The following is a 13,017-nucleotide window of genomic DNA, read 5'->3' as shown; positions in this document are numbered from 1 at the left end:
TTCAGGGAAGCCACTGAGAGGACGGCAATAAGACTCCTGAAGTCCCTATCAGCTCTTGGCCAGCCCAAATACACACTGCCTGATACACTGGGTTTCACATTCCCATTGACAATAGTATTTGCTGTTTCTCGCTCCGCATTATCTAAATCCCAGGTATTTTACAGTCAGAGCTGATAAGTAAAAGGACAAATATTAAGCACCTGTCTGGAGCCTTCTGGATTAAAGTGTTCCCAACACAGTTATGTTATTCAGGTTGTGTCAAATCTCTTCAGTGTATTCTGCTTAAACGTGCAAGGGCTGTTCAAAGTCCCTACCTGAGACAGCTTTGCATTCAAATTCACTGTTTTCCTTTTTCAGGTGAAACTGCAATTTAAGACGCGGACAATGAAATGCCTCCTCCGTTCTTTTGGTTTGGTGTATCTTTTGTTAGGGTTGAATCGTGAGTCTTTCAAAGGCCCCAGTAGTCAACTGTCACAGACTGTCACTTCTGATAAATGAGAGGGTGTGAGGGATATGCACAGCGGGCTGGGCCTCTCTGGGTGACGATTCAAGGCCAACCATAGTTTACACTGGCCACAGAATAGACTGGGAAGGGACCATACAGTCGATGACAAGTTAGCAGCTTGAGCTGAATGCAGAGGATGTCTGTTCCAATGCTGATACTGTAATAAATGAGACCACTCCATCTTTCTATGACCAGATCTCCCATTACTCCCATTCAATTTATATCTGATAGACCTGCCTCTAGTATGCTATCAAAACAGTGATCCAATTTACCACTTATCATGTAAGCCTGTAAAGATTTGAAGTAATGACATTACTATTGCTTATTAAAAGACACCAACAATCATATCTTATACAATTGTTCACATTTTTGCATACTGCCACAAGTCCCAGGCCGAGCCTTTCTTCCAACTTCCGCTGGAAGCTGTGTGGGAGGAGTGAGGGTCCGTGGCGTCCTGGTTGGTTGGCTGTATCTCCTGGTTGGATCGAGAGGCCACCGGGCCAGAGAGGAGCCGTTCCCAGAGGGGTGCCTGCTATGTGCCCTGTCCTCCGCCTCTCCCAACAGGAACTGGGATTCCACACGCCGCTGTTATTTCAGCAGTCTGGTCATGTAAACGGCTGCTTTTCTCACACCAACGTTGCAATGCGCTACAACAGGATGTCAGAAGACTGCGCCGACAAGGCGTAGTCCGCGGGACATCGTGTACACTCCGAACAAATTAAATAATATAATGAAACACAGTAAATCATGTCTGTCCATTGTTCAAATAGTTGTTTCTTTATCAGCTACAGGGTCACTCCATAATGTTTTGCTGATTGTTAGAAGTCTTACTTTGTTAGTTAAGAATGATTGAAAACAACAGTTTGGTTCCTTGAAAGCCACAGAAATTGAGAATATTCTAGTAAGTATGGCAAATGACAGCGTCAGAATGTCGTCTTACTGTCGTTTTGACCAGGGAGCCATACAGCGTAAGTCAGAAAGGCCTTGTTGACCTACCTCTGTGCCCTGGGATGATGTTTCCCTTTCCATAACAGCCCTGTTTACCCTAGCCAGTTAAACCAGCCTTTAACCACATGCTGGAAAAATAAGCTAGTTAGTCTGAGGTCCACTTTTAAATAAAAAGCCCCCCACCCTACAAATGAGGTAAATCCAAATCAGTAATTTGTTTGGATTTTTTCTGTGAAAGAAAATAAACACGGCACAGTATCGCCCAGAGAGCCGCAGGAGTCCACTCATCCTTCGGGGATGAAACTCAGTTAGATTTTTGAGTCGTGACAGACTATTTCTTCAACTTTATTATTCCAGTTCCCTTCAGTCAGAATAGTTTAAAAGAATAAATAAAGCCATCAACTGCAGGATAACCCCCAAACCAAACCGTAACATTTGTGTGGTTTTTCAGCGGCCTGAGTCTAAGACATAATGCCCTGGTCTCTCTACAGTGTTTGTCTTTCCACTAGAACCGAGCCGGCCACAGAAACCCTAACCCTCCACGTCAGGTGCACTAACGTCACCAGGCATGGTAAAAAACACTGCCCTCATAAAATGGAGAATTCCTCTAAACGATTCTATTTCATGGAAATGTAGTAATGTCACCCCAGGTTTCTGATGAGGTATTTAGGCACATACGATACAAGGAGGGCGGTTTACAGATGTCACCAGACTGTTCATGTCTCTATAATGACACACGGATAAAACAGACAAAGCCCAGAAAGGGTCCTCCTGTAGTTCACCGATTCCGGGTGTGGTCTCTGCAGTAGACTACACTTACCAGAGGCCTGTGTCCACCTCTGACATTCGTCTGGACCACCGCTACGGGGCTTCTGTTCGGGCTTCCCAAAGTGAAACCTACATTGTAATGGCTGTTAATGATTGTCATCCCTGTGAGAAGATTGATGTGATTTTATTACGACGTATGTTTTGATTTGCGAGAATTTGGCCTGTGTAACTAAGGTTGAGTTTGAGTATGTCTTTTCCTAGCCACTGAAATTCAACACTGCTGTTGTTTGATATTGGGGTTTTGTGACAACTCCTGATGTAAAAAGGGCTTTATTAACACATTTGATTGGGTAGTACCCATTTCGGTCAATGTGCCGGCCTCTCCTCAGTTATGTCTCCATCCCAGGAGTCCTGCTCTGGCATGAAAAGTCAGCCCCCCCCCCCCAACCCCCCTGCTTTCCATACACCCCAGGTCTTGTAAAGAGTCTTAGGGGCTCACTGACTGTATTCCATTACAACTTCGTCTTGGGCCATTTAGGGCCACGTTACGGAAGTGGAGTCCCTTTAGAGGAACAGTAATCCCAAGTGGAGAGAGTCTGAGAATGTTGTGTGTATTGTATACTTGCAACGTCAGTATATTAAATTAAGTTTTGGTATTCACTTCTGTTATTTCTCGTTTGCTGCTTCTTTTCTACTTGATGTGATAATGTGTATTTTCCTTGCCAATAATGCCTTTAAATTTAATAAAAAGAAACCAATTGAATTAGATAATCAATATGTGCAGTGGGAGGAGGCTTCTGAAACAGTCATATTCCAGTTCTGGGTGGATTGTCATTATTCTTTGGCTTGGCAGAAGTGCTAGAGTAATGTATCATAGGATGTATCCCAGAACATGGATGTTAAATATCCTTGCCAGGACCCTGCTAACATCATAGGAGGTTCTGTTTCCACCCCTGCTGGTCCTGTAGGACTGAGGTACACTTCATAGTTTGAACTACTGTATACTGCTGTGCATTATCATATTATTATAATCAAATCAATTATGACACTGAGTATCGTTTTTGTGATTCCCATTAATATTTAAACTTTATTAGCACTTATAATGTCTACATTTCGATCTCTCATTTCCTTGTCCCTCCTTTTTTTCTGGAGTATCTTTAGCTCGTTACGCAAGGTACATGCATTCGACATGAAGCCAGGCTTGATCCAGAAGCGGAAGCTTGAGATATTGCTCTCGAATAGAATATGTATTAGGCAGTATCCTATCAGTATTCATGTGGACACTGGCCTTGGTGTATGAGAGGTAGGGATGTGCTGTGTCTACAGCTTGGTGATGAATGACCCTGGACATGTTTTCAAGTACAATCGTAGAACGTTCCGACAGAAAGCGACTCCCTCTGACCAATCCGGTTACGTCCGGTTGTGGACATCCGGCTCCCGTGCTGCCAGAGTGTAAATACTTACAGAACGCAGCGACCCTTGACACTGGGTTACAGAACACACGCTGAAGATTCCAGGCACGACACACACGTGCACGCACACACACACACAGTGCATGAGCAGGGGACTGGCATCAGCAGCTTTGTGTACTGAGTCAGGGTGACTAGGTCCTGAACTATTATGTACAACACATCCCATATTATTCCTCTGTTGGGCGTTTGCCTTATTTTCCAAAAGACACACTGAGGAGTTACATTTACATTTTAGGCGTTCAGTCGATTTAGAGCCATTTACGGATAGTGACACAATGTTAACATAGCTAGGTGGGACAACCGCTCAGCCCAGTAATAGTAAATACACCTCACTCAATGAAGTAGGGGATACACAAAGTCTGCGCAAGAAGGTAGAACAATAAATATTAGCAGTGGGCTTGGGTAGGCCGGCTGTGTGTGTGCACAGGATGACATTTAAATCAGCCTCTCATGTCTCTTGTTTCTTTCCATCCCATTCGTGGAAAGGTAAACACGTCCCACCCCGAGGGAGGCTGTGATAGATCTGGGTCCTGTAAAGTCGGAGAGGGGGAGAAAGAACGAGCTTGATCTGATACACGAAGTTCATGTCGTCAAAGGTTCCGCATGAAATCCGATTGGAGTGGTTCACTGTGCGTGGAATTCTTTATGATACTGTTCAGAATGCAGGCTTCTGTCTGCCACTGCTCCGGTGTCCTTTCTAGAAATGCCACGTTGCATGCTATATTCATCAGTTTTTACGTACACCAGCATTAGTCATGACGGTAAATTGGGTTATGTGGTTAAATAGGTGATATAAACCTAAATCTGGGATCAGGAATAAGCCTAGCCTATAAAGGTTGTACATAACTCTCCTGTCTGCTATAATTGAGGGGGTGGTAGAGCAGAAAATAAGCTGTTAAACAAGCCGGGGCCCTGCCGGCCACAGAGAAAAACAGCCCTATAAAACGAAAAATCTTAATCTTAACACTGACTTGGTGTAGCTGCTAATTTTCCTGAGCCAGTCAACGCCTCTAAAAGAAAATCCCCCAGGATTCCACAGGGACCTACAGCGTTCACTATATTGGGAGTTTGTGCCTGTGTGTTAAGCTTCTGTCCGGTTTCATGCCTCCAATGGGAGCTGACAGCTTTATGGTGAGACCAATCAAAGCGGCCTCCCTTAAACCTGTGGCAAGTAGGAGGTGCTTCAGGGGTAGAGCTGGCAGGGGAGCATTTTATGGTCAGAAGCGCACATTGGCACAGGCAGTACCTCCATGCCCGTCCACAGCTTCGATAATGGTCTAATGTACCCACTCACTGTTCACAATAAACACCAGTGTTTTAACAGAGCAGTGTTCTTTCAGTAATCACCTTGCAAAATCCCGTTATTGTGACGATTGGAATTCCTGCTGGTTTAAAGGTACTGTGATTTAATGTCTCTGATCTCAGTATGTGTTCTGACTGGAGGGAAAGGAAGGAATAATTGAAAGGGAGAATGCTGTTGAAGAGTTCCAGTCAGACCATGACAGGTCCTTTTAAAACACTTATACCTGGACACCCCACAATGCATTGCAGTCTTGTTTACAGTTCACCAAATCTGTGCACCCTGACATTTCCTATTTCTGTGACACTTTAGTGAAGGGAGAAACACATGTCATCTTCCCTTTTATTTTCAACACCTCCCCCTTATTCCTGTCTAATCCATCTCTCTCTTTTATCTCTAGGTCATACTGGACGCTTAATCAAGGCTTTGTTTGGCACCAGTCTTCTCTTCCTACTGGCACATGTGTCCTTCCAGATCTGCCTGTACACCATCCCTGATCTGGACGATGCCCTGGGACACAACTGTGAGTAAATGAATTTCATCCACAGGCCACTTCATTGTCTTACTGTATACTGAACACACACACTACCGTTAAAGAGTTTGGGGTTACTAAGAAATGTCCTTGTTTTCAAAAGAAAACCACAGGGCTGATACATAGGCCCATTACAGAGACCCATTATCAGCAACCATCAAACCTGTGTTCCAATGGCACATTGTGTTTGCTAATCCAAGTTAATCAATTTAAAAGACTGTGATCATGAGAAAACACTTTTGCAATTATGTTAGCACAGCTGAAAACTGCGATGATTAAAGAAGCAATGAAACTGGCCTTCTTTTGACTATTTGAGTATCTGAAGCATCAGCAATTGAGGGTTGTGTTACAGGCTCAAAATGACAGAAACAAAGACCTTTCTGAAACTCATCAGTCTATTCTTGTTCTGAGAAATAAAGGTAATTCCACACGAGAGAATGCCAAGAAACTGAAGATCTCGTACAACATTGTGTACTACTCCCGTCATAGAACAGCACAAACTGTCTGTAACCAGAATGGAAAGAGGAGTGGGAGGCCCCGGTGCACAACTGATCAGGAGCACAAATACATTAGAGTTTCTAGTTCTAGTCTAATTCTAGTCCTTTCTCAACATTGTACAAGATGTTCAGTTTTTCTTCTATGGATTAGCCTTCATTACTCAGTAAAAGCATAGACTGACAGGTTTCAGAAGGAAGTTCTATGTTTCTGGACATTTTGAGCCTGTAATCAAACCAACAATTGCTGAGGCTTCAGATACTCAACTATTCTAACGAAAGGCCAATTGTATTGCTTTTTTAATCAGCACAACAGTTTTCAGCTGTGCTAACATAATTGCAAAAGTGTTTTCTAATGATCACATAGTCCTTGTTTAGCAATAAAAACCTATGGCACTGATGGTTGCTGATAATGGGCCTATGTAGGTATACCATTAAAAAGTCAGACGTTTTCAGCTACAATAGTCATTAACAACATTGACAATATCTACATGGTATTTCTGATCTATTTGATGTTATTTGAATGGACAGAAAATTTGCTTCTCTTTGGAAAACAAGGATAGGGTAACATGGGGTATATCTTACCTCAGTAGCTAGAAAAATTGCACCTTTCCTAAAAAAGACATTTTATTAAATACAAATGAATCTGTCAACTGTAGTCTTTTATTTTACTTTATAATCCATTACCCTAAGCATAGCCATCTTCAACATACAAAAAAATCACGTAACCTTTGTGTATTGCCCCATGTTACCCTATTTCTTAGTGACCCCAAACTTTTGAACGGTAATGTATATTAACTTATATTATATCGACGCTATATTTTCTGTCAGAGGCCTTGGTCCTAAATAAATTTTCTGTTTAGGCAAAATTATGAAATCATAGCATCTCCCTCTGATTTATTCTGACACGTTAAGTCCAGCTCTCTTCAGTCAGTCTAACACTCTGTCATTAGCCACCAGTATGGAATGCTATCAGGTCTGAATTCAGAGGCTCCCTGCCTACACAGTTACACTCTGGAATATGTGGATTTTGTTTTGTGGTCTAGATGTATTTTGTCCTTCCCCATTAAATGAATCCAAAAGGAGCTTTAAAAGCTAAAGCATTATTTCTTTGATGTCATGTTTTCTTCCCTGGACCATGTGAGCTAGTTCACCATGCTGACTCCAGCATCAGTCTTTCCATGCCGGGCTCCTCACCAACTCATTTAAACACTGATCCAGTGGCTTCCTCCCAGAGTTACCTGAGGCTTATGGTGACATCTGTGGTAGCTGCAGCTGTACTCCACGTTGTTGTTGTGGTGGTAGACCTGGCGTGACCATCCCGGAACCACACTCCAGGGCAGGAATACAGGGGTCTGGGAGTGCTGATTGTCCTAACAGGCTGTCTGTCGTTCCAGGTAGCTCGTGGGAGACGTTATCGAGGCATATTGGTGTATCCAGGTATGTGAGGAATGTCTGGGGACTGAGTCAAAACAGGTTCTGGAGACAGATCTGCCCTGAAAGAAGACATTTGTGTGATTGGTTGATTCAGCAGAGAGGCCAGAGCTTACAGAGCATCTCTGAAGTCACTCATTTGAAGTTTAAAACGGATATGGGTTATAGTTAGGGCTTTCCTGGACAATTTGAAAATGCAAGCTCAACCCTCTCCAATTGTCAACCAATTGTATTTATTTCTGCCTTCTGGTCAGCTCTGCCTCCAGTAGATGTGTAGATTTTTATTTTCTGACCTGTAGGCTGCCCCTGGATGACGTGTGGAATGTGGTGCGTCTGCTGACCCCTGACCTGGGCGTGTTTGTGATCTCCCTAATAACCCTGGTGGCCTGCAACAGGCTGCTGAAGAAGGGAGAAGACCTGCCGGTACTGTTGGACTCTCAATGGGGGGTGAGTGGTTTCCTGTACAGTTCTTAAGTGTGGGTATGGAATGAAAGGCAATGAAAAGGTTAGAGCTTTTCAAAACATTTGGTAAAGGATTATGGCTTTCCTCCAGCAGGATAGTTCTCCCACTCAACTGAATTCTCCCACTCAACTGTCATTAAACCCCTTCTAAACACACACACACCTGTCCTAATGGAGGCCCAAGGTACAACATTCCAGAAACACATTAAAAACAAAGGCTGTACATGGTTCTACTTGGTAATGATATGAGCCATGAAGAGCAATAAAAATTGCCTTGTTCTGGGAATCAAAGTGAGGACAGCAACAGGTTGTGATCTCATACATTGGCTTTCAGCCAACTGGCATTCAGTAGTCAAACCACTCTGTTCAGAAAATGGGACATTCAATGCTCTAGCACCCCATGTCTTGTCTCTGATTAAAGAGGAGGGATACGGCTGAGCTATCCCTGATCACAGCCTTTAGTGCTGGATTGAATGTCTGAGCTGAGTAGGCCATCTGTGCCTCACCCATGCTCTGGTCTCCAGCCCTTCCACAACGTTTTGAAGTTAACAAATTCTAAATTAACCAAACACAACTGTATATAATTGAATTGCTTCAATCGTATTACAAACTGCAGTGAGACATAACTGTTGACATTACTTAATAATTGTGTGGATATTCTAAATTGTATTTATTACATTACATTCAGGATCTTCACGATTGGATCTCACAAGACTTGCAGCCCCATGCTTCCATAAAAGGAAGTCTGGGTTTTAAAACCGACAGATTACTATTGGTTGTACTGAAATTAGTTTACGTTTGGTGAAAACAGATTCACTGAATGTCAGCTTATGAGCAACATGTTTTCATTTGAGTCATTTATCAGATGTATCCAGGGCCACTTACAGTCAGAAGAGGACAGGCATAAGAAACTGTTGTTCTCTGTAGAGCTTTGTCTTTAATATGAAACAGCATTGTAGTCTGTAGAGCTTTGTCTTTAATATGAAACAGCATTGTAGTCTGTAGAGCTTTGTCTTTAATATGAAACAGCATTGTAGTCTGTAGAGCTTTGTCTTTAATATGAAACAGCATTGTAGTCTGTAGAGCTTTGTCTTTAATATGAAACAGCATTGTTTCTTTTAAGCAAACCAGTCTTGTGGTGATGCGGCATTAGTTACAGTACACGTTTCACCCATGGCCAGTGTGTCAGTGTTTGTTTGTTCTACTGTTACTGAGGCAGACAGTGAGCTAATGGGGAGGTTACTTGTGGCCTGTTCTGATGACAGAGGTAGCTGTTGTTTCAGTTGGGCTTCGTTCCGCAGTGTGGGAGACCAGGGAAGCCTCCGCCTGCCTGGAGGACCAAGAGGTCGCCAGACTTAATGCTGCCACCTACCCCTCGGCTATCTCCAACTCACTCACTCATTCACACAGGAAGTGCTTTTTTACCCCTTTTTATTGTCGTTGACAGTCCCAAGCGTCCTTCTCTCTTCAGCCTACAGTCATTCTTGCTCAACTTGTGCTTTTTTTCCCTTCCATTTTTGTTCTTTCTTTTGCCTCGTGCCATCTGAGCACTCTTCCTGTACAGCTGCCCACAGCGCTACAGCTTTCTACTCCCGTCGCAGCCAGGGCAACCACCCAAACAAACACAGCCAGCCCAAATCTGTGTCAGAAAGGGAAAAAAGCCCCATAGCTCAATCAGTGAACAAACAGCGTAGCTGCTCTGATACCTCTCGTGTCCATGACTTCAGCCCACTACTTAGCTACATGAAGAGAACAGAATTCTGCTGCCTCTGTCTGTTATAACGGTTGGTGTCAGTGAGAGGAAATCCATATTTCTGGTTTGTCTGACTGAGTCCTCTTTCCATTGTGCTGGCTGTTGAATGGGTGCCAGGGTTCAGCCTCCAGTCCGCTCAGACCACACGTCATTCAGACAGACGCCTACTTAGAGCGAGCCCCGCCTTTAAGCCCTGCATTTGGGTGCCATGGCGTTCTCCCTGCTGGGATAGTTCACCCAAAAGCACCGAACAGTAGTTCTCTCCCTCACTCCCGATGCTGCGCTGTCCAGACCTGGGATGTGTTGGAGAGAATTAGGACTGTGAGAAAAGGAGAGGAAATTGCAAGATGGGGGAAGAGAGTACTGAATGCAGGCCAGTAAGGTTGACAGTCTTTTGGAAAGAAGCGTAAAGAAATTTTACCCTAGCATAAAGGAATTTTCTGGGTGCTTGACTTTGTTGCCTCAAATGGCACTTATCTGTTTTTAGACAATAATAGACCTTAAAGGGAAGCGTGGCGCCAGAAACAAAAGAGAAGTTGAGAGTCAAGCATGTGCCTAGACTAGAGAGGTAATGCTCTGTGGGGGTGTCTGCTTCTACCCCAGAGCAGACAGAGCAGCACACATACAAAACCAAATATTCCAACACTCACAGACAAAAACGTCACACTGTCCCTCCTGTACTGTACTACATCGTTAGGAGTTCTGTGCTTACCGCTGATGGTTTAGCTAAGGAAAGGGATGAACTGATCATGGCCACTGATCGATGAATGGAGGAGGATATGGTCTGGTAATACATTGGGTATCTGATTTTTCCTAAGACAACGGTCTTCTTTCTCTTCCCAGACGAGCGGACACTTGAAACAGCATTATAACCCGACCTGCTATGACCAGCAGTAATTTGAATGGAAACAAATCCTTAATTCTCCTCCAGCATTACAACTTAAAATGCAGAACGCAAATTAGGATCTGAAACTTTACTTCATGGAAAATCCTCTATTTTTAAATCGTCTTCTCAGAATTTTTAACAGACAGATTATCGTCCATGCCACGCTACCCAAACATCTTGAGACCTATTATCTGTAACCAGATATCCTGAGCTGTATTCAATCACACTATCTGGAGAGTATTAGCTAGGACTGGTTGGTTGATTCATTCCAGTATTGTGTCTGTTCACGACCCTTATTTGGGTCATGACAATCCATATCAATGTCCCACATACAGTTCTAGAACAGCCATGCACAAATACAGCCATGCGCAATGAGGTTAGTGGCTGTGGACAGAACGTATGCCATGTACAGTGTATTTACAACAGGAGACACAGTAGAATGAGTCAGACTGCATAAAAAGCAGGATGTGACTCATCGGGCAGATGGCACTGTGGTGTTGTGGCAACCGATGCCACCACTTGTTGGCCCGTCACAGTGATTTGACAGATGATGATTTTGAGTCTTTTGAAACCAAGAATAGTGGTGGTATTCCCTGGTCATCAGGGACAGTTGTTAATTAATTCTGTGGTGGTAGAATCATGTGGTTGAATACCCAATCTAGTCAGGGAGGTCAGTACAGTTTTACAGCAATACAGAACAGTGATTCTCAGCCTGGTTACCCTTAACCTTACCTAATCCTAACCTTACCCTAACCACCGTAACCTAAACTTGTGGGGACCAAACTGTAAGGTTTTACTGTATTTTTAGGGACTTCTGGTCCCTTTACGTATAGGAAAACCAGGATTTCACACAAACACAAACAGTCCCTTTATCGCTCTCACGTTGGTACAGTGCCAAGCTAACAGCTGTGAGTGACAGATGGTTTTCTATGCCTCATTACTGTCTCACCTGATAACCCGGGGTTAGAGTGACAGAATGGCCCAGTGTGCTCGGGACTGTCGTCCTGGTTGTCTACTCAGTCTCTCAGTGGGAACATTCTCCATCACGGTAGCGGCCGACGCCACAGGCCCAGAGGCCGTCGGTATGTCTCCTGAGAAAAGTACTGCCAAAAAGACTCTCCATGGTAACAGTTGAGAACTTGATAAACAGCCTCACATGAATTTAGGACTTCCATGACACCTGACGGTTGGTGTCTTCAAGAGGTTTGCCTAACACTGTTACAAGCTTGTGCACGAATCAAGTCTGTAACTAAGTTCTAAGATTGATATGTTTTATAGTCCCTCTGTTATCATTTCGTTAATCCTGTTTATTATCCTTTTCAACAAGCTGGAGGCAGACACCATAGCCTGCATTGTTTTGGCCAACTCTGGGACCCTAGTGTGTGATGAATAGGAATGAACATACAGTAGTGCCTGGTCTAAAAAACAAATAAGAATGAATGTGCATTATTATTGTAATGTATTTGTTAATTTACCAGGTAGCCCTGTAATGTTAACAAGCTCAGTATTGTTCAGGTATGGTTGATACATGCTTAGCTCACGATTCTCCTCATAAACGTGAATTGTTGTTGATAACAGGATATACAGTAGCTGGCACTGAATGATAATTGTCTCTTAAGTATTTATGTCTAACTGCACTGTCAAAGGGCTTTTCTGCAGCAAAGACCTTGGTCTCAATAGGACTTCCTGCTTAAACAAAAACAAAAAAAATTATTGTCTGGTCATGAAATGACATATGCCTCATATTTTGTTCTTTACAGAGAGAGGATGAGGAGGGAGAGGAGGAGGGAGAAGAAGGAGACGAGGAAGGCAGGTTGTCTCCCAGTGACCCTGGGGATGATGTGGTTTCTGCAACGACCCGTGCAAAGCAGCTGGCAGCCCGGCTTCGAGCCACAGCCCAGAAGGTCCTGCGGGACCTGGGCCGGATCCTGGCTATCACTCTGCTGGCCCTGGCTGGTGAGAGCAGGAGGGATTAACCCTGTATTGCCACTTGATTATATAAGGAAATGTACATACTGGTAGTCAACTATGTACAGGTGAAATAAGTCATATGTGTCTTTCTTTCTTAAATGAATACACTGCGAAATATGGGCCTGAGATGATGGGGGAACTGCTTTGAGTACAATGTGTTGTTGTTCTGAGAAACAATGTGCGCTACTGTTCTTCTCCAGGCATCACGTTGCCCTCTGCCTTCTCCTCAATGTACTTCCTGCTTTTCATCTGTGTGTGCACGTGGTGGGCCTGCCACTTTCCCATCAGCCACCTGGGCTTCAACACGTTGTGTGTGATGGTGGGCTTCTTCACGGCGGGCCACCTGGTGGTCCTCTACATGTACCAGTGCCCCATTGCCCAGGGGATTTTCCCACCAGCCAGCTTATGGGCCAGGTCAGTTTGCCTCACCTGTGAGAATTCATTCTGCATTAGTCATTTTGGAGTATCTTCCTAGTTTCCTGGGTTGGGATT

At 43.8% G+C, this 13,017-nt stretch overlaps 1 protein-coding gene across 2 annotated transcripts in view; it reads left to right on the top strand.

Moving 5' to 3' along the window:
• The window catches only part of piezo1 (piezo-type mechanosensitive ion channel component 1), a 56,519-nt gene that overhangs the window by 23,906 nt on the left and 19,596 nt on the right, over positions 1 to 13,017 (top strand). For both annotated transcript variants that reach the window (XM_020052878.3, XM_010881298.5), the window contains exons 3-7: positions 5,394 to 5,516; positions 7,417 to 7,459; positions 7,753 to 7,900; positions 12,315 to 12,510; positions 12,726 to 12,939. In XM_020052878.3, coding sequence (XP_019908437.2) covers positions 5,394 to 5,516; positions 7,417 to 7,459; positions 7,753 to 7,900; positions 12,315 to 12,510; positions 12,726 to 12,939 — 724 coding nt within the window. The remainder of the gene's footprint in view (positions 1 to 5,393; positions 5,517 to 7,416; positions 7,460 to 7,752; positions 7,901 to 12,314; positions 12,511 to 12,725; positions 12,940 to 13,017) is intronic.

The sequence above is a fragment of the Esox lucius genome, chromosome 2 (genome assembly GCF_011004845.1).
Source record: "Esox lucius isolate fEsoLuc1 chromosome 2, fEsoLuc1.pri, whole genome shotgun sequence".
Lineage (NCBI taxonomy): Eukaryota > Metazoa > Chordata > Actinopteri > Esociformes > Esocidae > Esox > Esox lucius.
This window is presented reverse-complemented; position numbering and strand designations above follow the sequence as displayed.